The 21467-nt window shown below is 34.3% G+C and overlaps 1 protein-coding gene across 7 annotated transcripts in view; it reads left to right on the top strand.

Annotated features, from left to right (window-relative positions):
* Positions 1-21467, top strand: part of PPP4R1 (protein phosphatase 4 regulatory subunit 1) — an 81953-nt gene that overhangs the window by 28179 nt on the left and 32307 nt on the right. For all 7 annotated transcript variants that reach the window (XM_074208754.1, XM_074208757.1, XM_074208759.1 and 4 more), the window contains 6 exons: positions 418-564; positions 6174-6281; positions 6416-6481; positions 8931-9089; positions 11375-11502; positions 20490-21034. In XM_074208754.1, the coding sequence (XP_074064855.1) occupies positions 418-564; positions 6174-6281; positions 6416-6481; positions 8931-9089; positions 11375-11502; positions 20490-21034 (1153 nt within the window). The remainder of the gene's footprint in view (positions 1-417; positions 565-6173; positions 6282-6415; positions 6482-8930; positions 9090-11374; positions 11503-20489; positions 21035-21467) is intronic.

Here is a 21467-nt window from a genome sequence, read left to right as displayed (position 1 = left end):
ATTATGGGGCATCCTTAAATGAAAAATTGTAAATGTCCCCTAAAATCATTAAAACAGAATAGTACATTTATTGCTATTTAAATAGGTGAAGAATAGGCAAAGTTCCTTTCATCTTAAAGGTTCCTGTGGTGTGATTGAGGTTTTAAAATCCTTTTGACATAGGAGAGGAGGAATCATCTAAGATGGTTTAAGTTCTGCATTAGAAGGCATGTCAAGGGGTGGCTAGGTGGCACAGTGGATAAAATACTGGCCCTGGAATCAGGAGTATACCTGAGTTCAAATCCAGCCTCAGATACTTAATAATTACCTAGCTGTGTGACCTTGGGCATGCCACTTAACCCCATTGCCTTGCAAAAACCTTTTTTAAAAAAAGTGCATGTCACATATTTACTTTCTCTTTTGATGGGTTTTCTTTAGGTGAGAAAAACAAGTCAAGCAGCTTTGCTGACTTTACTAGAGCAAGAACTTATTGATCGATTTGATGTGGAGACCAAAGTATGCCCAGTTCTTATAGACCTAACTGCACCAGATAGCAATGATGATGTGAAGACAGAAGCTGTGGCAGTGAGTAAATGATGTATCTGAATGTTAAACCTTTGATATTTGAAAAAGTAATTGAATGTGGTTTTCTGTTTTAGTGAGACATGTTTGTAAGTTGTCTGTTTAATATGTAACAAGGACTTGAATAGTATGTGAAACTTTGCATCATATTTATTGATGTATCAGTGGTATGGCATGTTTGTTAAAATTAGTCACAAAATATTGAAACTTAATTAGGATGAGGAGAGAGATGATTTTGAAAGAAGAGATAGTAAGATCTTGTCTTAGTTAAACAAGAGAGAGGGAAATACAGAATGAATTCTTTTTAAAGTGACTCCCCTTTCCAGATAAAACTATCTCAAAAACATTGCCCTCCACTTTATGGGTGATATAAGGGAGATTTTTAAAAATAATTAAAAAATTTTTTTGCTATGTGTACTGATGAAACTGACAATATGACACTACTATACTTATTGTATTATTTCCTTTATTTATTCATGAAGTTATATTTTTAATTGTTCTGCATTTAGTTTTTCCCTTAAGGGGATTTTTCCTTTTCTGTTTCCAGCTATTTTCAATTTTTTGAAACAATTCAGTATTTCTTTTTTTTTAAAACTAAGTTGTTCATATGTTACAAGTCTCAAAACAGCAGATTAGTTTGTCAGTTCCTAGAATCTTATTGGGGAAAAAAGGAAATAGACTCAATTCTGAGCATGAAATTCCATTTTAGTACAATAATACCAGATTAAAATTTTTTTGAATTGTATTAATTGTGTTGCTAGCACTAAAACCATGAGGAGGGTAAAGAATAGGGATATCCAGTCTTTGTCTTAAGTTGTTTATATTGTCAGTTAAAAAACTACAAGTTTACAATTTGAGAAGAATAAATGGAATTAAATAATATAATCAAATGAAAGAGTTAATATTAAGAAATAAAAAGAAATAGTGCTATTAAAAGTGCAGTAGTTTGTATTATCTCTTTTGGACATTTTCATCATTAAATATTCTGATTGATAGTTATTTTATGCCATTATTGAATTAAATTTAATCTTGGTTTCAGTAGTCAATGCCACAGATTTATTATTCTCGTCATTTTATCATTGTATTATATGCTTCAATTCACCAATTACCACTGATTTTATCTGATGAGCAGCCTTAACCTGACTTGTTTTACACTGAATAGAGTTGAAATTTAAAAGTGAAATTTTGTTTTGAAATACTTATTTTTATTTAGAAATCTTAAGAATTTAGACTCTGTTTCTTCAAATAGATGGTAAACCACAGATAAATGGTTTCATTTTACTACCACTCTGTTATGGATTATTCGGTAAATGAATCCTGCTGTGATTTTCCTGCTTAAAATTTGTCTTAATGTGTGCTGTGATGTTAAAAATTCATCTGTCAAATGAGTTGAAAATGGGGTTATCTTTTTTAGTCTCTGAATCAGCAAAGATATAATTATGGAAGAAGCTTTTACTTTTTGTGTGTCTTTTGATCTTTTAGTCTAAAGATGAAATTTTTTATTTCATATACTCTAGTCTGTCATTCATTTTTAATAAGTAAATAATTTATTCATTATATACCCTAATTCTATCTAATTCTTTAGTATTGTTATTTTTTTAATGGATCCATTAAATGAACAGAATGTTTTATCATTGGCCAAAAAAGAAAATAGTAGAAAATTTAAGTATCCTTTATTAATGTTTATTATGTAGTGGGTATAATGGTTATTTGATGGATAAGGAGTCTTATTTTGTCATACTTCACCAAATAACTGCAAAGTTGGGGAAAAGAAAGATTTAGAAATGTAATTTTAGAGGACAAGGTAAGATGATAAAACATTCAAGCTCCCATCATCTCATAGATTAGAAAACACTCCCAATTGAGTTTTGATATGGAACAACACCAAGGAAAAATCAATCATTTTTCTTTCCCAGGTTGGCATAGAGAGCCAGAGATCTGGGAATGGGAGACCAGCCAGGAGCATTTCATGTGCAAGATTAGGCTGTGAAACCAGGTCAAGAGAGACCCTCCATCAAAGGAGGATGCAGCCTTATGCGCACAGTATAAGAATAGATGACAATTGTGTTGCTCTCTACCCAGTTGTTGAGATGACTAGAATATACCAGCCCTTTGGGATGTGGTACTGTAGGATAGGTTGTGGTTCTTAGGCTATTTACTGACCAAGAAGCAGCTGTGGCTCTGACATCAGGATCAAACTGAAATTGCAGTTCCAGCCTCCAGCCCACTCTGAAGCCTGCAGTGAAATAACCAGGGCAGGAATCAAAGACTCAAAGAGAGCCTGCAATTCTGTCACTCAGCAGCAGCAGCACCAACTTGCTAATGGTGGCTGAGTTCAACAGTAGTCTGTTGAAGTTCCAGATGAGGCAGGCCCACACCCAAGTCAGGAACCTAGTAGAGATCAAACCAGGAAGATAGAAATTGAACTTGTTTTTTTGTTTTGTTTTTTTAGAGGTTTTGGGAGGCAAGTGGGGTTAAGTGGCTTACCCAAGGCCACACAGCTAGGTAATTATTAAGTGTCTGAGACCGGATTTGAACCCAGGTACTCCAGACTCCAAGGCCGGTGCTTTATCCACTACGCCACCTAGCTTCCCCAGAAATTGAACTTTTAACTCATTAGTCAGACCATTTTGAGAGAATTGAAAGCTTGCATGTTCTCAACCTAAGCTGTCCATGAAATGCTAGATAACTTAATACTTAGTACACTAAGAAAGCAATAGCAGAACCAGCCTAGACATAGCCCCCAGCCCCAAGATGAAGTCTAGAATCAAGAAGTAAACTTGGGGATGAGCAAACAAAAAGAATTTCCAATAAAAATTATGGTGTCAAGAATACTTAAGACAAATTCAGAAGAAGAGACTCCAAAACATCTACAAAATTGAGGCCTCAGAGAGAGAGAGAAAAAAATCTTGAGTATAATTTTAACTGAAATTTCTAGGAAACAAAACAAGACCTAAAGTGTTTTTATAAATTAAATGAGTATGCTAGGAAAAAATATAAAAATAAATGAAAGCTAATGAAAGAAAATTGGGAAGACAACTAACAGCTTGGTTCAAAAGATATAAAGTCCTTGACAATTTGAATGGCCCAAATAGAAATTGGACTCACAACAAGAAATATTAAAACAAAGTCAAAAAACTGGAAAAAAATAAAATGCAGTTTGACTCATGACAAAGAAGTGGAAAACAGATTGAGGAAAAGGAACTTAAGAATCTTTGGACTTCCAGAAAGCCATGACCTAAAAAGAGCTAAGTAATCATAAAATAAAACTGTCTAAATCTTAGACCAAGAGGACAAACTGGAAATGGAAAGAATCCACTGGTTATCTCCTGAAAGAAACCTCAAAATGAACATTATTGCCAAAATCCAAAGCTTCTAAGTCAAAATTACTGCACATGGTTGGTAAGAAAAAATTCCAGATGAAAAAGAGAACTTGCAGGTATTCTTGGTACAAAGACTAGACCTATACAGAAACTTGGGAGTGTCAGAACAAGAATTGAGATACACAAAAGATTAAATACTAGGGAGCACTTAAAAACCACTAAACTAAATTGTTTGCATTCTAATAGAAAGAGAGAAATGTTTCTCCTCAGGACCTTATCTTTAGGAAGACTGGAATCTAATTAGAGGCTTGTTTATAATTCTGTTGTGTTCTTTTTTTAATCACTCTTTTTATTTGTTTGTGTTTTTGCAAGGCAATGGGGTTAAGTGGCTTGCCCAAGGCCACACAGCTGGGTAATTATTAAATGTCCGGATTTGAACTCAGGTACTTCTGACTCCAGGGCAGGTGCTCTATCCACTGCTCCACCTAGCCACCCCTATAATCCTGTTACGTTCTTAAAAGAATGGATAAGGGAGAACTGGGGGGGGGGGGGGGTAGGAATTAATGTAACACAATTGGAATATAAAAATTGAAGTTTATTAGGTTGGCTAGGTGGTGCAGTGGATAGAGTACCAGCCCTAGAGTCAAGAATACCTGAATTCAAACTCTACCTCAGACACTTAATAATTACCCAGCTGTGTGGCCTTGGGCAAGCCACTTAACCCCATTTGCCTTGCAAAACCTAAAAAGAAAAAATTGAAGTTTATTCAAATGAGTAGAATAGAGTAAGGGGAGCATTTGATACTTGAAACTGACTCATCCGAATTGATCAAAGGAGAGGGGAACTTCTACAGTTGGATACAGAAATATGTTTCACTCAACAGAGAAACAAGAAGGGGGAAAATAACAGGGAGAATAGATTAAGGGAGGGAATAGTCTTGAGAAAAACATAAGGATGTACTTAGAAAAATATAGTAGTGATGTCAAAGATTTAGAAACTGAGGGAGTGCTCATTTTGGGGGAATAGCTGCACAAATTATGATATAAGGGTAATACAATGCTAGATTATGCTTTAGAAAAAAATGGAAGGGCACAAATCTGGAAAGAGTTGTTTGAAATGATGAAGAATGAGCTGAGAAACTAGAGAAATGGTTTATACCATGACATCAATATTGTTAAAAGGCTTGGGAACTTTAATCTTTGTAATGACCAACCATGACACCACAGCACTCAATGAAACATGCTCTCTATGTCCTACTAGAGAGGTGAAGGACTCAGAGATGGAGATGGAGACGGAGACATTTTTTTAGATGTGGCCAACTTGGGAATTTTGTTTGTATTTGGTTATAGTAGAGATTTTTTTTTTAAGCGGAGGGGGAGAACAGATTTCTGTTGACTGAAAAAAAATTAAAAGCAGTGTTGCTCATTTTTTGAAGCATGAGCAGTTCTCAGTCATCTGGGGCAAATAATCATCTTTTGAGTTTTCATATCATCTCTGACTTATTGCATATTAAATTCTCCATAATAAAACAATTAACTGGAAGAGATAAAAGGAAACAGAATTCAGTTAAATTTTGTACAATTTAACTAGTATAAGGTAGAAGATTTTTGTCATTATTTGCTTATTTTAAGACATAAGTGGAAAAGCTGAATCTAGATGAACTATTTTTCTGACTTAAGTGTGTCTTCAAAAGGTTGAAACCATTGACTAAAATAAGGTTTTGTGATTGTGGATTTACTGGAACTTTTGTACATTTTAGGCTTTTCATAAATTGTTGTTGGTTGATTTATACAAATATTCTTACTCTAGTAGACTAAACAAAGTACTCATCATCTCTTTATAATTTATATAATATTACCAAGTAACTCACATTAATATAATGTCTTAAGATTTTCAAAGTGCTTTGCTCACAACATGCCTATAAAATATGTAGAATATTATTAGCCCCATTTTGGGGATGAGGAAACTTTGATTCTGAGAATTTAAATGATCCCAAGATCACATAGCTAGTATTACAGACAGAATCCAAACTCTTGGTCTCCTGATTCCAGTATTCCATCTAGAGCACCATATTTCCTCATGCAATAGATCTCCTCTTTCTCCCTCTTGTGTCTATCTGTTGGTCTGTGTTTCTCTTGCTCTCTCTTTCACATGCACAAACACACACACACACACACACACACACACACACAGACATTATATATAACATTTGATTATAAAATTAAGTGAATTAAAGGGTTTGTCCTTTAAGATCTTCCTAAACTTATGATGGTTTTACTTTGCTATTAGATAATGTGCAAGATGGCACCCATGGTTGGAAAGGACATCACAGAGCGACTTATCCTCCCTAGGTTTTGTGAGATGTGCTGTGACTGCAGAATGTTTCATGTTCGGAAGGTATTACAACTTAACTTCTTTGAAAGTACAGGGTGGTAGTGTTAGTGGTGATGAATCACAAAAATTGACTGTTACGAAACAATTCTGTATTAGACTTGCTATTTTGATATATTAGTGCTATTATTTCTTGGCAGGTTTGTGCTGCTAATTTTGGAGATATTTGCAGCGTAGTTGGGCAACAAGCCACTGAGGAAATGTTGGTAAGTGTTATGATTTAAAAGACTAGAAATATTAGAAAATAATTTTAAATAAATTCCTGAAACATAATGTGATACCTAAAACTTTTTAAGCATAGTTCTACAGTTTTAATAATGATTTCACACAATGAAGCGTCTAAGATTTTCTTGTAGCTATTGGCACATGGGATAAAAGAAAACAATTTAAATAGCAGTTTTTAATGTGAACATAATATATATATATATAATATTCAGGTAATTTTTATTGCAGCAATAATTTTCATTATTTGATTTTATAATTTTTTGTGTGTTTTTGATGTTTAATACTACCTTAGTTTGTGGTAGAAGTTTTAAAAAACACTAAAATGACTAAGATCCTTCAATTGCAAAAAATATATATATTAAAATTTTACTTTGAAATAAAACTGTTCCTTCTTTTTGCCTCAGCAAAAAAACACTTACATTGTCAATTAATACAACTTAGTTCTTTGAAGTATTCTTAAATTCTAGTCCTTCTATTGTTGTTTTGCTTAAGTGACTTTCCCAGGATTGCACAGCTACAAAATATCAAGTATTTGAGGCCATATTTGAACTCAGATTCTCATGGGCTGGTGCTGTATTCATTAGCTGTTACTAATTCTTCTGTTTAAAAAAAAATTTACAAATTTTTGCTTTTCAGCATAGCTAATTAAACTTTCTCTGTGATTATTATATTAATTGACTCCTAAAATATAATTTTTGAGTCTGCCTCTTGTCCTTATCAGATTTTTTTATTTTTCCTTTATTTTTAATAAAAAATACTTTATTAAGGCACTTTAAATAATATTTTATAGTATTTAATTTGAACTTCAAAACAGTACAATGAAAATATGTAAATAATTGTAGGTATGTTAATCATTTTACCACATTGGCATATTGATTATTATATGCTCTGTTCTTCTGGTTCAGTTTTTTGTCCTTTGCACAGATTGCTATCTGCATTACTGGAGGTAATACTTACATGAAGAAACCAGTCAACAAGCATTTAACTTCTCCTTTGTGCCAGGCATTGTGATAGATGCTAGGATCCATTGGCATATTGGAGTATTTCAAACAGGTCTTTTCGGATTTTTTTTTAAGGTTTTTGCAAGGCAAATGGGATTAAGTGGTTTGCCCAAGGCCACACAGCTAGGTAATTATTAAGTGTCTGAGACCAGATTTGAACCCAGGTACTCCTGACTCCAGGGTCAGTGCTGTATCCACTGTGCCACGTAGACCCCTAGATTTCTTTATATTCTTCAGATTTGTTTATCTTATTCTGTTACATTACTATACCACAATTTATTTACTATTCCCTTTGTTGCTATATATTTAGATTTTTTTTAACCATTAAAAATAGTGTTGCAGTGAGTTTTTGATCAAATAACTTTGTTTTTCTTTTTTCCAGTTAATATTTTCAAGTTGTATTTCCAACAATAGTAGTATTGAGTCGAAGAGTACTGTTATTTTCTGTAATTTTTGCTTCATACTACCAAGATTCCTGTCCAATAATTGTAGCAATAAATGTATAAGGGCAGCTAGATGGTGCAGTGGAAAGAGTCACTGATCCTGGAGTCAGAAGGATATGAGTTCAAATCTAGTCTCAGACACTTAATAGTTTCCTAGCTGTTTGACCTTGGTCAAGTCACTTTAATCCCATTACCTTGCAACCCTTCCCCTCCCCCCAAAAAATATATGCCTACTTTTCCACCTCTCTGCCAATATTGAATTTGCTCTTTTGGTGAATATGAGGTAATACTTTGTAACTTTTATTAGATTATAGATGTAGAGATGGAAAGGCTCTTAAGTAATTTAGGCTAACCTCATTTTACCTATGAGAAAACTGAGATAGAGAAAAGTTAAGTGGCATAGGAATGAATGACAAAGCCAGGATTCAAGTCCTTGCCCTCCTGACTTAATTTAGATTGCTTTCCATGACACCATACTTATCACTTGTTAGAATTTACCATTCTTTGATTTTAATGAGGAAGCAGTTTTTTGAGTATACTTAGTTGATTTTCTTCTTCTTCTTCTTCTGGAAGTTCTCACTTTATTTTCTTTGAAAATTGTGGACTGGGAAGTATTCTTGTAAATTTGTAATTGTTTATATAATTTTGATGTCAAATTTTTTTCTGTTTTATTTACCATATTTTCTCAATCTACTTTTTTAATATTACCACGTATTACTGTCTTATCCCTACAAATTCCTATTTGTTGAATCGTGAAAAGTCATCTAAAGAAATGGTTTTCAGTGACTGACTTGTAGGGAAAATAATATACGAACACATGCCACAATTACCTTCAATTTAGATAGTTTTTAAAATACATTTTCCAAATTTTTGAGTGGGATTCCTTCCTTTCCCAATGAAGTACTAGTGGAGAAGTCAAAGTATCACTTGTCTCTTCTGTAAGAAGGTTCACATAAAACATAACCTATTTTGTCTTCCTTCTGTAGCTTCCAAGGTTTTTCCAGCTTTGTTCAGATAATGTATGGGGAGTAAGAAAGGCTTGTGCTGAGTGCTTCATGGCTGTTTCGTGTGCAACATCTCAAGAAATCCGTCGGACAAAATTGTCAACACTTTTTATTAATCTGATTAGTGATCCTTCACGATGGGTAGGATTTTTTTAATTAATTTTTTTTTTGGTAATATATAAAGCATGTATTAACTATCTCCATCCTATATAAACAGCAGTATAGGTTTGATTAATAGTATTGCTTTTTGAAATAGGCAAAGGCAAAACAATGCCTTAATTCATGTCATTTAACATATTGGGAAACTGAAACCCAGAGAGGTTAAGTGTCTTAACTTAAATGAACAAATAAATAGCTAACCTAAGATTTGAACTCACATCCTTTGCCTTCAGATCCAGTGATTCTTCAAGCTATTCTTTATAACTGGTTGGTTCTTAATAGTTATACTTTCTAGAGACAGGCTTAAGTGAGTTCACCTATTTATATATCCACCCAGCAAATAATGATTCTCTGTGTAACTATGTGTCCTACCTTTGATATTCCTTAGTCCTTAATCCATTGACAGTTGTCCTAGCTGTGAATGGAGAACTACATGAATGAACTTCAGATTATTCAGAACTTTCCTTCAGATATCACCACTTCTCTTCCCCCCAGGATTATGTGCACAGTACAGAAATCTCTGGAAATGGACATTTTAGACAAATCATATAATTTAAAATTCTTTTCCAAAATAATTGGACTACTTTATAGTTCCTTCAGCAGTTAATTTTCTTAACTTTTAAAATCTTAGCTAAGTTAATTAATTAGGAGTTTTTAAATATGCATATAGAATTTTAGTTCATGGGATTCTACTTATCCTGTCTCTAAATCCTTTGACATCTGTGTTGAACTATGTTCACAAAAAGTTTTCTAATTCACAAATTTTTAAATGATGAGTTCACTTCCTTCATATGGTTCCTGATATTTTTCTATCCAGGCAACTAGTTCTTTTAGAATAGAGTTTAGAATAGAATTTCTCCACTTTGGTTACTTCGTTTTCTTTTTTAAAAAAAATTATTTATGGCAACAGGGTTAAGTGTGACTTGCAGGGGCGGCTAGGTGGTGCAGTGGATAAAGCACCGGCCCTGGAGTCAGGAGTACTTGGGTTCAAATGCGGTCTCAGGCACTTAATAATTACCTAGCTGTGTGGCCTTGGGCAAGCCACTTAACCCCATTTGCCTTGCAAAAACCTAAACAAAAAAAAAATGTGACTTGCCCTTGGTCACATAGCTAGGCAATCATTGTCTGAAACTGGATTTGAACTCTGGTCCTTCTGACTCCAGGCCTGGTGCTCTATCTAGCTGCCTTTATTCCTTCTTCTAAAGATTGAAATTATTTAGGCAAGTCAGGAAAACATTACCTATTTGACTTTTGACAAGCTCTAACACATCTGGAAAATAGAAGTTTTGGATTAATATTCTGTCATGCCTCTGTGCCAGATTTGAGATCTGTTTGCCATACTCTTTTTTTTCTATTTCCTCTTATCTCCAGGTGGCCTGTAATATATGCTGAAGCTATTACTTGTATTTGCCCCCTCCAGTGATCTTTATCCTAATACCATGTTTCCTTTCTGGTTTCTGGATTTCCTCCCAAGCTTCTGAAGATGAGTTATTCCACCACTGAGTCAACTTCCTTTTATTTATCTTGTCTTTTGAGAAAGGCTGTGGCTTTTTCTAGTCACATTCCATTCATTAGTTTCATCCTACCAAGTCTCATTTGTTATTTAAAAAATGAAATTTGCTTTCTTTCATCATGATTAGTGCATCTTGTTTGTTAACCACATTTTGTATATTGAAGTTTAGATATCTGAGGTGTCTTGAGAGATTATCATCTTGGGAACTAGTCTCAGGAAAACAGCACAACAAGTCTGTTATCAGATGGATAAATAACTTTCTCAGTGTTCTTGAGTCATTATTTACTCAGATTTGTCTCCTTTTGATCCTTTTAAGTTGCTCTCTCTCATCTAAACAGCTGTGGGGGAACTGCTACATTATTCTTAAAATCACAAGCAGATAATTTCTCTTGAATATTCAGCATTTTTCTTGGGAAGAACTTCTTATCTATATTTCTTAGTCCCATGCTATCATTGCCATTTTGTGACATTCTGTTCTCCCACCTCCTGGCATAGCTTTATTAAGGATTTACTATGTATTAGGCACTGTACTGCCTTCGGAATAAATTGAAATAGAGGAAATGGAGGTGGCAACCAGTACTAATTGAATTAATTTTTGAGCTATTCTAATCTATCTTTATAGTTTTCTAACTTTACTATATTAAATATGAGATCAGATTTTGTTAAGAAATTTATTTTCCAATGTTAAACTTTCTCTGCCAAAGAATCAGTGATATTTATATGTTTTTTAAAAATTTTTAAAATTTTTCCCCAGGTTCGCCAAGCAGCTTTTCAGTCTCTGGGACCTTTCATATCAACTTTTGCTAATCCATCTAGCTCAGGCCAGTATTTTAAAGAAGAAAATAAGAACTCAGAAGATATCGTGCTAGAAGAAAAGAACAAGTATGATTTCTGATTCTTTATTTTCCTTATTTAGATTTTATTACTTTGAAAATTTTCTTTTACTATCTTAAAAAAAATTTTTTTAAGAAAGTAAGGAAATATTTCTTTTGACTAACAGCCAAAAGAAGTAGATGACATAACATAGTGGATAGCAGTTGATGCTGGAGTTTTTGGAAGACCTGGGGTTCAAGTCCTGTCTCTGTCAAATGATGATTTTTGTAGCCTTTCTTGGGCTAGTCTCTTAACATTTTAGTGCCCTAGGTAATTCTCTCAATACTCCCAACAGCATTTAAGAAGTGTGATCTGCTTTGGTTGAAAAAGTTCCTAACTGGAAACAATTGAATCCACAAAGATGATGGAAGTAGGAGGGATAGTAATATAGACCAGCTCCTCTCACAGCTACTGTAACCATGATCTGGAAGAATGCTAGTCTCATGATTGGAAAATCTATGGAGAAATCATTATGGGCCCAAAAATCATGAATTTGACCCCTTGGAGCAGTAGCTGTGAAACCTAGTGGGCTTGTAGCTCTGTCACTCTGTCTTTGGAGCAGGAATATCAGATTTAACCTGCAGACTCAGATCAGTAGTGGGCCTGCAGCTCTCTCCTTTTGATCCCACAGATGGATTTTGGATTGAATTCCTGGGTAACCATTCAGGATGAACTGGTAGCTTTGTTGCTCTACTTTTGAGCCTAGGAAGAGTAGGACCATAAACTAGGGATCAGCCTACAACTCTGTTTCTCTAAATTTACCCAGATCCCTCTAGGGGGCCGGGGGGGGGGGGGTCTCTTCTTCCTTGGAGCTCTACCTAAGGGCAAAAGTCTGTAGTTGTATTATCTAGGCCAAATGGTCAGTCTAGGAGAGCTGTCCTCAGACTATGCCAGAGCTCTGCCTTTATACCACTTAAGACTAGAAGTTTATGGTACCCTGACTAGAACTATCCTTATGATCCTTACAGAACATTACCTACCCTTAATACTAAGAAAATAGATTTTTGTTCACTGAAAAAACTAAGTTGATCTGAAAATACGCTCTTGGTGAAATTGTACTGATTCAGCCATTCTGCAGAGCAGTTTGGAACTAGACCCAAAGGGCTATAAAATCATGCTTACCCTTTGATCAAGCAGTCCCACTATTAGATCTGTATCCTAAAGAAATTAAAAAGGAAAAGAACATAATGTGCAAAAATATTTATAGCTGCTCTTTTAGTGGAGGGTAAAGAATTGGAAATTGAGGGGATTGGAGAATGACTGAACAAGTTATATGTAATTGTTCTGAAATACTATTGTACTGTATTAATTGATGAACAGAATGCTCTCAGAAAAGCCTGAAAAGACATACATAAATTCTGATGTAGAGTGAAATGAGCAGAAGCAGGAAAATATTATATACAATAATAGCAATATTGCATATGATCAACTGTGAATGACTTCACTATTTTCAACAATACAAAATGCTCTCCAGAGAAAGAACTAGTAGAGTCTGATCAAAAGGAAAATTTTTCTTTATTGTTATTTTTTATGTTTTCTTTCACAACATGACTAACATGGAAATATGTTTTGTAGTACTATTCATATAACATCAAATTGCTCCCCTTTTCAGTGGAGGGGAGGGGAATGGGAATTTGGAACTCTAAATTTTAAAAAACATGTTAAAGAATTGTTTTTGCATGTAATTGGGGAAATAAAGTATTAAATCATTAAAGATTCAAAAAGAAAGTTGAAACCCTAGATATGCAGCAATAGGATCCCAGCTCAAAACCATACACATTCTCTCTCCAAATGTGCAGCTTGGCTTTTCACACATGACCCAATTTAGGAAATAAGGCTGGAAGAACAGTTATGCTTCCTCTGCCCTCCTCTCCCCCACTTTGCAAACAAAAAAAACGACTACTATTATAATGGTAATTAATGGTAAAGACACCCAGGACACAAACCCTGAAGAGAATAACTCTAAAACAGTTGCAGGTAAAACTTTTAAGAAGCTTAGCTGCAGAGTCAACTAGAGTTCCTAAAAAATGAAACAAGAATTTTAAAATATAAATGAAAGCTTATGAGAAAAGACTTAAAAAGTGAATTAACCACTTAGTATTAATGGTATGAAACCTTAACCAAGTAGCATACTCCTTTAAAAATGGATCAAAGTGGGGGCAGCTAGGTGGCACAGTGGATAAGAGCACTGGTCCTGGAGTCAAGGGGAACTGAGTTCAAATCCAGAATCAGACACTTAATACCTAGTTGTGACCTTGGACAAGTCACTTAACCCCCACTGCCTTGCAAAACCAAAAAATGGATCAAAGAGAAGTTAATGCCTCCATGAGGCAACCAGATATTAGAATACGGTCAAAAGACTGTTAAAACTAAAAAGGAAGGGGGGGGGGGTGGCTAGGTGGCGCATTGGATAAAGCACCGGCCCTGGAGTCAGGAGTACCTGGGTTCAAATCTGGTCTCAAACACTTAATTAACCTAGCTGTGTGGCCTTGGGCAAGCCACTTAACCCCATTTGCCTTGCAAAAAAAAAATAAATAGAAGGAAGAGTATGGATCTCCTGTAATAATCAGTTGACCTGAAAAATAGAGTAAAGAGAGAATAATAAGAATTTTTGGAACTGTTTCTAAAAGTTATGACCAAAAATATGAGTCAGTATATATTTCAGGGAATCATGAAAGAAAAACTGCCTAGATTATTAGATTCAGGCAACAAAATAAAGAATCCACCAGTTACTACCTAAAAGAAACCCTAAAATGAAAACTCAGCTGAACATTGTAACCACAATCTAGAGTTTCATTGGGACTGACTTCTGTCTTTATTTGACAGTCTATAGTTAAGAATCCTACGAGTAGGGGCAGCTAGGTGGTGCAGTGGATAGAGCACCGGCCCTGGAGTCATGAGGACCCAAGTTCAGATGTGACAAGCTTCATCTGCAGCAACAGAAAGGAGAATCTGGAATATAGAATTCCAAAATTCATGAGATGGAGGGTTACAATGAAAAATAATTTACCCAGTAAAACTGAGTAAATCCCATGGGGGGGAACAATGGATCTTTAGTGAAATGTAGATGACAATGAAGAGATGAGCATTCTAATGAAAAGTAGAATAAACATTTATATATAAAGCACCTTTTAGGAACTATGCAAAATGATTTTTTTATATCTCACTTGATCCTTACAACAATTGTGGGAAGTAGATATTATTTTTTTGCCCATTTTACAGTTGAATAAACTGAGACAAACATTATGACTTGTCAGAGTCACACAGTAATGTCTGGGATCAAATTTGAATTTGAGTCTTTGTTTCAGGGCTCAGTACTCTTTATCTACTGCCTTTCTAAAAATAACTGAATAGAAACTTTGAAACACAACCACAGAAGTCAAAAGAAGCATACAAGAAAATGATATAAACTTAAAATGTCATCAGGATTCATAGAAATAAGACAGAAGATCTGAAAGTGGCTTTATTATGTTTTAATGATCTTAAGACAGGAAAAGAAAGAAAAAAGGAATACTCCAAAGCAAAAGAGGGAAGGAAATTTGAGGAACTAAAATGAACTAAAACTAACTAGGAATAATTTGCCTACGAAAGTTGTTTTTTTCTTTACCTATGAATCCCTTAGGCCAGTTGCATGGCTATCTTAAAAGGTATGCAGAGAAGATTGTTCAAACACTAAAGAGCCTACTGTGTCAAGACAAAGGAAAATGAGGAAAACATCAGATCAGGACCAAGATCAGGAAGAAGAATCTCTAATGCAGTAAGAAAGTAAAATTTTAAAATCAAGGTATACCAGAAAATATATTTTAGCAACTTGACAAGGGGAGAACTAGCTATCAAGATTACTCAAAACAAGTAGAGAAAAAAAGAAACTCAGTAAAGAAGAGCATAAGTGATTTACATGAGGTGACACAGAGATAAGTATTCTCAGAGGCAGGAGTTGAACCTAGGCCTCTGAATAGAACAACAATAAATTATTTGAAAGGGGGAGAAAAGCATTTTTAAGTGCTTACTATGGTACAAGTCTCTTTCAAGCTTATAAATAGAAAATAAGATTGTCTCTGCTCTCAAGGAGCTCACATTCTATTTGAAGAGACAACACAATTGCAAGTCAGATTATTGTACAGCAGCAAAGCAGATAGCAATAGCATTGCATTTTCTTTAGTATTATTTCCACTGATAAAATCATAGCAATTTCTGATGTTGATGAAGCTTTTGATAGTTCCAAGGACTTTAGTGTTAACTTTCTTTTTGGAATCTGGCTATATCACCCACAGAAGCTAAACTGTTGGTTTGAGGAGCATTTTTCTTCCCAAGGCTCCTAGATTTAGCATCCTAAGCTATTTCTTTTGGGGTATGAAGAGAGATGTTTTGACTGGTTTGACATGTGCCTTCTTTCTCTCCTTTGGGATTGTCTGGATGCTTCAGCTTTGTTGGCTTCTCTTTGCCATAGGTGGAAGTTATAGATTGTTGGCCTTTTTTCTCTCTGAAAGTAGCCACCTACTTGGTGGGCCTAGATTGGGAACAGGAAAAATGGTTTTAAAAGGCACTGCCATTCCCAGGACCCTCTGGTTTACTTACCAGGTGGTCCACAGTTGTTGGTGGTGGTGGTGGTGGTTGTAGTGGTAAGGAAGATAGATCCACAGAGATTTTGTTTCCCTGAATGGGGAGTACTGTTTCAAAACTGTCTTTTTCATTCTGGGGGACTTGCACATGAAGCAAGGCCAGTAGTCTGAGGGACCTTACTATTCCCAAGGCTCTTGGGTTTAGGATCCTGCTAGACCTTGGAATATTCTAGAGAAACCTGGACTTAGTATTTAGTTTAATCTTAACTCACAATTAGGATAAAAATGATTTATCTGAAGTGAAGTACAAAGAGATATTATTCTGCTAAAAGCAGAAAGAATGAATACTGGATTCAGAGTCAAAGGACTTAAGTTTTGAATCTTGTTTATTTACTTAGCTGAGCCAACTAAATGGCACAGTGGAAAATCTGCAAGCCTTCAAAGTGGACAGACTCAAGTTCAAATTTAACCTCAGAATCTTAATAGTTACGTGAACTTAACCTCTGCTTGTCTTCATTTCTTCAATTGTGAAAAGGGAGTAATAATAGCATCCCTCTCCCAGGGTTGTTGTGAGGATCAAAAGAGCTAATAATTATTATATACTATTTAACACTGGCATATTGTAACTATTTAATAAATATTTGTTCCATTTCTACACACACACACACACACACACACACACACACCCTCACCCTCTTTCCTTCCAGGGCTCCTACATTGTCACTTAGCCTTTTTGGTCCAGTTTTCCTTTCTGTAAAATGTTTTGAATTTCTAAGCTCCCATATAGATCTAAATTATTTTCTCCTATTTAATTACGTGTTTGTGTGTACTTGTACTTTGCCTCGGTTGTGATTGTAAATTAGATATTATACTTGTTTAACTAAATTTTTAAACATAATTGAATTTAATTTTTGTTTTCAATTAAGAGTATAGAACAGCAGATGGCTATTTAGAAACAGAAGTCAAATACATTTAGTATATGTTGGATAGAAATTAAAAAAAAATCACATTCCTTATGATGGGACTGGTGAAGTAGAGGATTCGGTATGTTCTGTAGTAGATTAATCTTAGTGCCTAGTTTCTCTTCTTTGTCAAGTTGTTAAAATATATTTTCTGTAGATTTTTACTTTCTTAAGGTTTTATTTTGATTCTTCTAATTTCTCTTCTGTTCTTACCTTTTTCCTCATTTCCCTTTGCCTTATTCGCTAGACCAACCATTTCTAAGTGTTGTTTTCTATAAGGGAAGCAAAATAATTCCAAACTTCTTGAAAGTCAGATATTATCAAATAGTTGCTGGAAGAATTAATGACTGAAACCAAGTTGAAAACAAGAGATATATCTTCTATATTCTTAGTATATATTTTTAAATTTTTAAAAATAATTTCATTGGTGCTTTTTTTAGTAGTCATTTTTAAATAGCTGCCAGATGGAATTATGATTGAAACCAAGGTGAAAATAAGGGATCTCTTCTGTGTTCTTATTTTTAAATTTTAAAAAATTATAATTAGGCTTTAAAAATATTTTTAATAGTTTCATTGGTGCTTTTTGATTAGTCATTTCCCACCCCCCCCACCCCTTTTAGTGACAAAACCAATTAACAAAAATACTATAGTCTACAATATAAACTATTCTATCCTAGTAGTTCCCCCCCTCCCTTTTGGGAGATCTATTTTCATTAGCTCTTCTCCAGGACCTTAAAATTGATTTTTTCCAATTCTTGAAATTTAATGTAATAGCCTTTTCATTTTAATTTGTGTAATTTTTAAAAACTGTGACACCATATAATACAACGGTTATAATTATAATGACTAGCAGTTACATGGTGCTTTAAGATTTGCAAAGCAGTTTGTATTTATTTCATTGGATCTCACACAGTAACCCTGTAATGTAGGTGCTTTTACAGATGAACCTGAGGGAAATTAGTGATTGTAGCAGGATTCAAATTCAAGTGCTCCTCTGTTGTTTATTATTCCTCTTACTATGCTATAGTTAAATAGAAGCATTGCCTTAATATGTGAGACAATCATGAAATTAAGAATAATACTAAACAAAAGACCACATTTTGTAAGTAATTTTAAAATAAATAATTGGTGTGAAAGTATTGTATGACTTGCTGGGTCTGTTATCATTAACTTCCTACTTGCTTTCCTTGTAGTCATTCTTTCCCCCTTGCCATTCCACACAGTTACCATATTTGTAATCCATTTGTAATTCATTTCACACCTCAAGAAACTTCCCATTGCCTCTGGGATATAATGTAAACTGCTCCATTTGGCAGTTAAAGTTTTTCAGAGTCTGACTTAAGTATGTCTTCCCAGACCAGTTACATGCTGCCCTTCAACAGGCACTTTGTGTTTCAACCATTGTGACCTGTTTTCCATTCCACATGTACTTAACGAATTTCACCTTTATGCCTTATGGGCTGTCAGGAGACAGCCTCTTGATACCTGAGCTTAGCTCTTGTCACTTCCTTAATGTTTTCTTTCATTATTACTACCTTTTTCAAATCATTTTGCATTTATCTTGACAGATTATTTTCTCATTTCTGAATATGTTGCCTCCCTTCCAAAGTAAGCTAGCTCCTTGAGAATGGGAGCTGCCTGTCCTTTTTATGCCTTGCACCTGGCACAATGCTTGGCCCAAAGCAAATGTGTAAAACAAGTGCAGAGTAAATTGACTGTTCTTTGCTCTGCTGATATGGTGTCCTTTGAGTGCATAAAGGGAGGAAGTTTATACTGTCCTATATTTTCATAACTTCTAACTTCTCTTTTACCTTTACCCAGTGCATTCTTCTCTTACCTTAAGACTTAAGTAGATTAAAAATTAGTCACAAAACTATCCTAGCATTATTTCACACAGGGAATACTATTTGGTTTCTAATATTTTCTTTGCAACTACTAAATGAGGTAGGTGATGAATCTGAGGTTCAGTATGAATAAGTGACTTGCCTATAGTTACATGGCCCAGTTATGCTGGCAAATTTTGGTTGAGAATCGAGCATCAGACCTTGGTCTTTAAAATAAAAAAGCTTCTCAGGAGAATTGAGTTTTCAGAGACTTCAGACCTTTCTAACTCTTTGTGATCCCTAGGTAAGTAATTTATCCTCTCTGAATATTTTCCTCTGAAAAATGTGGCTAAATAATACTTGTGTTTCAGATCTTCTGCAGTTATTACAGTACATGAACTTATCAATTTTGAGTTCTTCATCCACTGATACAGCTCATAAGCCCCCTCATTTTATTCTGCAGTTTTTATCCATTTTATAGTATCTACCCAATTACCTTTTTCATTTCTTGAATATGTTGTGGATAAAAAATAATAGTGGCTTATCCTGTTATTTTTAATTCTTGCTAAGTCATCATCTTAATCTATTTTCATGCATATATATCCCATCCTTAATGATTTCTTTTATACCACCTGTGATAATGTATGCAACTTGACTTACATACCTCTATGTGTCTTTTCATTGCTTTTGATTCATTGTGGATCATATTGTATGTACCATTAATTATGTTTGTTAAGCTTTAACAGCTTAAAACTTCACTAAGACTTCTGGAACACCCTGTAGAGTCATGCCAGAAGAATACTGGCATTGAGAAGATTGTGTTTTGTGGCAATTAGCAGGTTGTGATTGTTGAGGCTCTTTTGTTCCAGCCTGAACTTGTATATTATTCAGTCCTGTTGTGACTAAACTATAACTATAAGTTTTCTATAGACATGATTTAATGGGACCTTTTATTCTTAGAATATACCCAGTAGGCTTTTAGTGTGTAGTAGAAAAAAATCTAAGTAGCAGAAAGGGAATACTAGATTTTGAGTCATTCTTGTCACCAACACTTGGCATATTGACCTTGAACAAATCACATTAACTTCTCTGAGCCTCGGGGTTTTTTTTAAATCCTATTATAAAATGGTATTATTTGATGCACTACTTATTTCACAATTTTACTAAGATTATTAAGTGAGAGAGCATGAGGGAGGAGTATCATGTATTGCAAAGAATACTGGATTTGAAAGCAGAGGGCCTGGTTTCAGATTCTAACCTTTATGATTAGAGGTAAGTAATTTCAACTCCCTTGACCTCAAGTTTCTGCATTTAAATAATCTGTGGAGTCCCTTCCATTTAATTTGTATAATTCTATGTGAGAATACTTTAAAACCAATGAGGATAGACTACCAGAAACCTTTTTTAAAAATAATAACTCGTTTCATGGTCTTAAAGCATAATATTTAAAAGCATGAATGAGAAACTGATTACTTCCCATTGTGTTTGATTTAAGCTAATACTAAAATTATATTATCTGAGGGCATATCTTGCAGAAAATGATGCAGAATCATTGAGTGGGAAAGTAAAACTATCATTTATCAAATTTTCAGTAATTGATTGTTGTCTTATGAGAAATTAATGGTTTTATGTTTTCACGTTTTCTGCAGTGAAACAATCAGGGATGGAGACAAATTCTCAGAGAGTGTACAGTTCAGGACAGAGAATATTCCTTTGGATGTATGTCTTTGTAAATCCAACTTAAGACTTGAAAATAGCCTGGAAGATCATAGTCTAACGTGTAGAAAATCCTTAAGTGAATCCCATATTCACCTGGAAAGACCTTTACATTCTACTTTGTCTTCAGTATCTCTTCATAATATTCTTCAGGAAGCAGTAGAACTTGAGCAAAGTTCTGGCGATTTAAATACAACATTGCTACCAGAAATGGACACAAGTTGTCCAGAACCATCTCTCTTAGACCAGGAATTATATAATTCCTTCCATTTCTGGAGGACTCCTCTACCTGAAATAGATCTAGATCTTGAGCTTGAGCTTGAGCAATATACTGAGAAAAAATTCAATCCAGAGAGACCAGAAGGAGCACCAGAAGTTACTATACCAAATTCTCCAAATATTACTATGGCTACACGAAAGGAACTTGAAGAAATGATAGAAAATCTTGAACCCCATATTGATGATCCTGATGTTAAAGGTATGATAAGTCTGCCATGTTTTGTACTTTTATCTCTTTTTCTTAAAATGCTTGTTTTGACTATTTTCTGAATTTTTTATTTTCTTTTGAAAACAGTTGGTCTACATTTGGAGGGGAAATTGGTTTGTTCAAATTAATGAATCAAAAGTAGTTTTATTCTAAACATTTACTATAAAAGTCAAATTTTCAGGAAATCTCTTTGGTGAAGGCTAATTTACTTTTTATAAGTATCATTTGCATAGTATATTTATTGGTGTTCGTATATGAAGTGCCTCCAAAATTTCCCTAGCAATAGTAAATAGAATGCCAGATTAAGAAACTAAATACTCAGGCTTGCATGAATTTTTCCATTTTGTTTTAGGTTTCATTTTGCTAAAAATTAAAATGACAATGATTTAGTCTTTGTTTTGATGAATGAAGGGTCAGTGAAGCT

Source organism: Macrotis lagotis, chromosome X (genome assembly GCF_037893015.1).
Source record: "Macrotis lagotis isolate mMagLag1 chromosome X, bilby.v1.9.chrom.fasta, whole genome shotgun sequence".
NCBI lineage: Eukaryota > Metazoa > Chordata > Mammalia > Peramelemorphia > Peramelidae > Macrotis > Macrotis lagotis.
Note: the sequence above shows the minus strand (reverse complement) of the source record. Positions and strands in the feature narration are given on the sequence as shown.